A 1,771-nucleotide genomic window follows, 5' to 3' on the forward strand; every position below is an offset into this window, starting at 1 on the left:
CATTCACTCACTGGCACACAGGCGGAGAGAGTCTTAGGAGGAAGCTTCGAGATGCGTGGACTTTGCTGCTATCAGCGGTGATGTATACTCTTGATCTCGCAGAGAGATAGTATCTGAGACCTCCTCTTCATACGAGAACACCCTTGTACGGTTGCTCTGCTCTTCAGAATAAGAAAGTGTCCATTTGCTGCTTCTTGTGTATCTGTGCATAACTTCTCAGGAAGGAATTACCCCTGACTTGATTATGAACCCCCATGCCGTTCCGTCACGTATGACCATCGGGCATTTAGTCGAGTGTCTTCTGGGAAAGACTGCTGCCATTTACGGAGGTGAAGGAGATGCAACGCCTTTCAACGGGGTAAGTAAAGCATCCATGTATGCATCTACACATATGGATAGCTGTGATGGTCCCCACAGTCAAACGACGTGGGTGGATACAGGTGATGCGTGTATGTCCAGGTACCGTACTCTACATATTACAAGGGGCACACTACGTGAGTGTTCTTCTATTTACAAGTAGATAGGTATTTTAGACGGGCGGTGTACATCCTTATTGTGTTTCTTGGAATGCTTGGTGTATGCATCTATAACCTGTAGCTCCCTGTGCTGCTTGTTCATAGAGGATGGGCATGGAAGGGCAAGCCACCTCGGTATCTCAGAGTCGTTACGACTGCAGTGTCTCGGGCTGAATTGAAGTTACACTGGAATGTCCATCGAAGTACATGTGTATGCATCTGAATGTCTGTCTGTATTCATCTATATGTGTATCCCTCGATCTGCATCATCCTTCCGGGTTTTTCTTTCGACCTCTCCGGTGTTTCTTCTGTCCCTCCCCATCTTTCATCTTCTTCTTGTTCACTCGAGGGAATGATGTCTTTCTTGTGTTACTGTTTTCTTTTTCTTTTACAGTATGCCGTGGTGGATATCTCAAGTCGACTCCACTCACTGGGATATGAACGTTTTGGAAACGAGCGTCTGTACAATGGCCACACGGGGCGTCATTTACCTTCCCTAGTTTTCTTCGGCCCTACATACTATCAACGTCTCAAGCATATGGTAGACGATAAGATTCATGCTCGAGCACGTGGACCTGTAACTATGTTAACCCGTCAGCCGATGGAAGGTAAAAGTCGAGAGGGTGGTTTGCGATTTGGAGAGATGGAACGTGACTGTATGATCAGTCATGGGGCGGCGCATATGTTGAAAGAGCGTCTATTTGAACAAAGCGATGCCTACCGAGTACATGTATGTGATTTATGTGGCCTAGTATGTACTGCCGACCTCAGTAGAGGCAATTTCGAATGTAAACTATGTGATAATAAAGCCAAAATCTCACAAGTCTGTATTCCCTATGCGTGCAAATTGTTGCTCCAAGAGCTCATGACCATGTGTATATACCCCCGACTCATTCTCCAGGTTGCTTGAAATCGGCCTTGCCGTATTATGTATGTAAATATGTTTATAGGTATCCATATATATGTAGGAGCCTATGTATGTATGTACATGCATTACCCGGCTCTTCTCCTCTGTAAGCATACTTGTTTTCTGCAGTTTTTCTTTCCGTCTCTCTGCCCACCCTTTCGAGAAAGGTCCTTCGCTGCTGCCTCTGGATTTGTCTATTCCGTTGCTGTCTGTGGATGATCGATTTTTCGGCGGTGTCTTTACGGACTGGGAGAATTTCGAGCAGACGCACCTGCATTATTACTTATTTAAGTTGAATCAAGTCCAGGAAATCTTCGACGTTTTCGAAGTGAAGAAACACTCAGATGCT

At 45.6% G+C, this 1,771-nt stretch overlaps 1 protein-coding gene across 1 annotated transcript in view; it reads left to right on the forward strand.

Moving 5' to 3' along the window:
• Window positions 1-1,654, forward strand: part of CSUI_007309 (dna-directed rna polymerase ii rpb2) — a 13,709-nt gene extending 12,055 nt beyond the window's left edge. Inside the window, exons 13-14 of the mRNA XM_068067456.1 lie at window positions 221-358; window positions 910-1,654. Coding sequence (XP_067920569.1) covers window positions 221-358; window positions 910-1,425 — 654 coding nt within the window. The 3' untranslated portion in view covers window positions 1,426-1,654. The remainder of the gene's footprint in view (window positions 1-220; window positions 359-909) is intronic.
• The last annotated feature ends 117 nt before the right edge of the window (window positions 1,655-1,771 follow it).

Source organism: Cystoisospora suis, assembly GCF_002600585.1.
Source record: "Cystoisospora suis strain Wien I chromosome Unknown contig_3837, whole genome shotgun sequence".
Lineage (NCBI taxonomy): Eukaryota > Apicomplexa > Conoidasida > Eucoccidiorida > Sarcocystidae > Cystoisospora > Cystoisospora suis.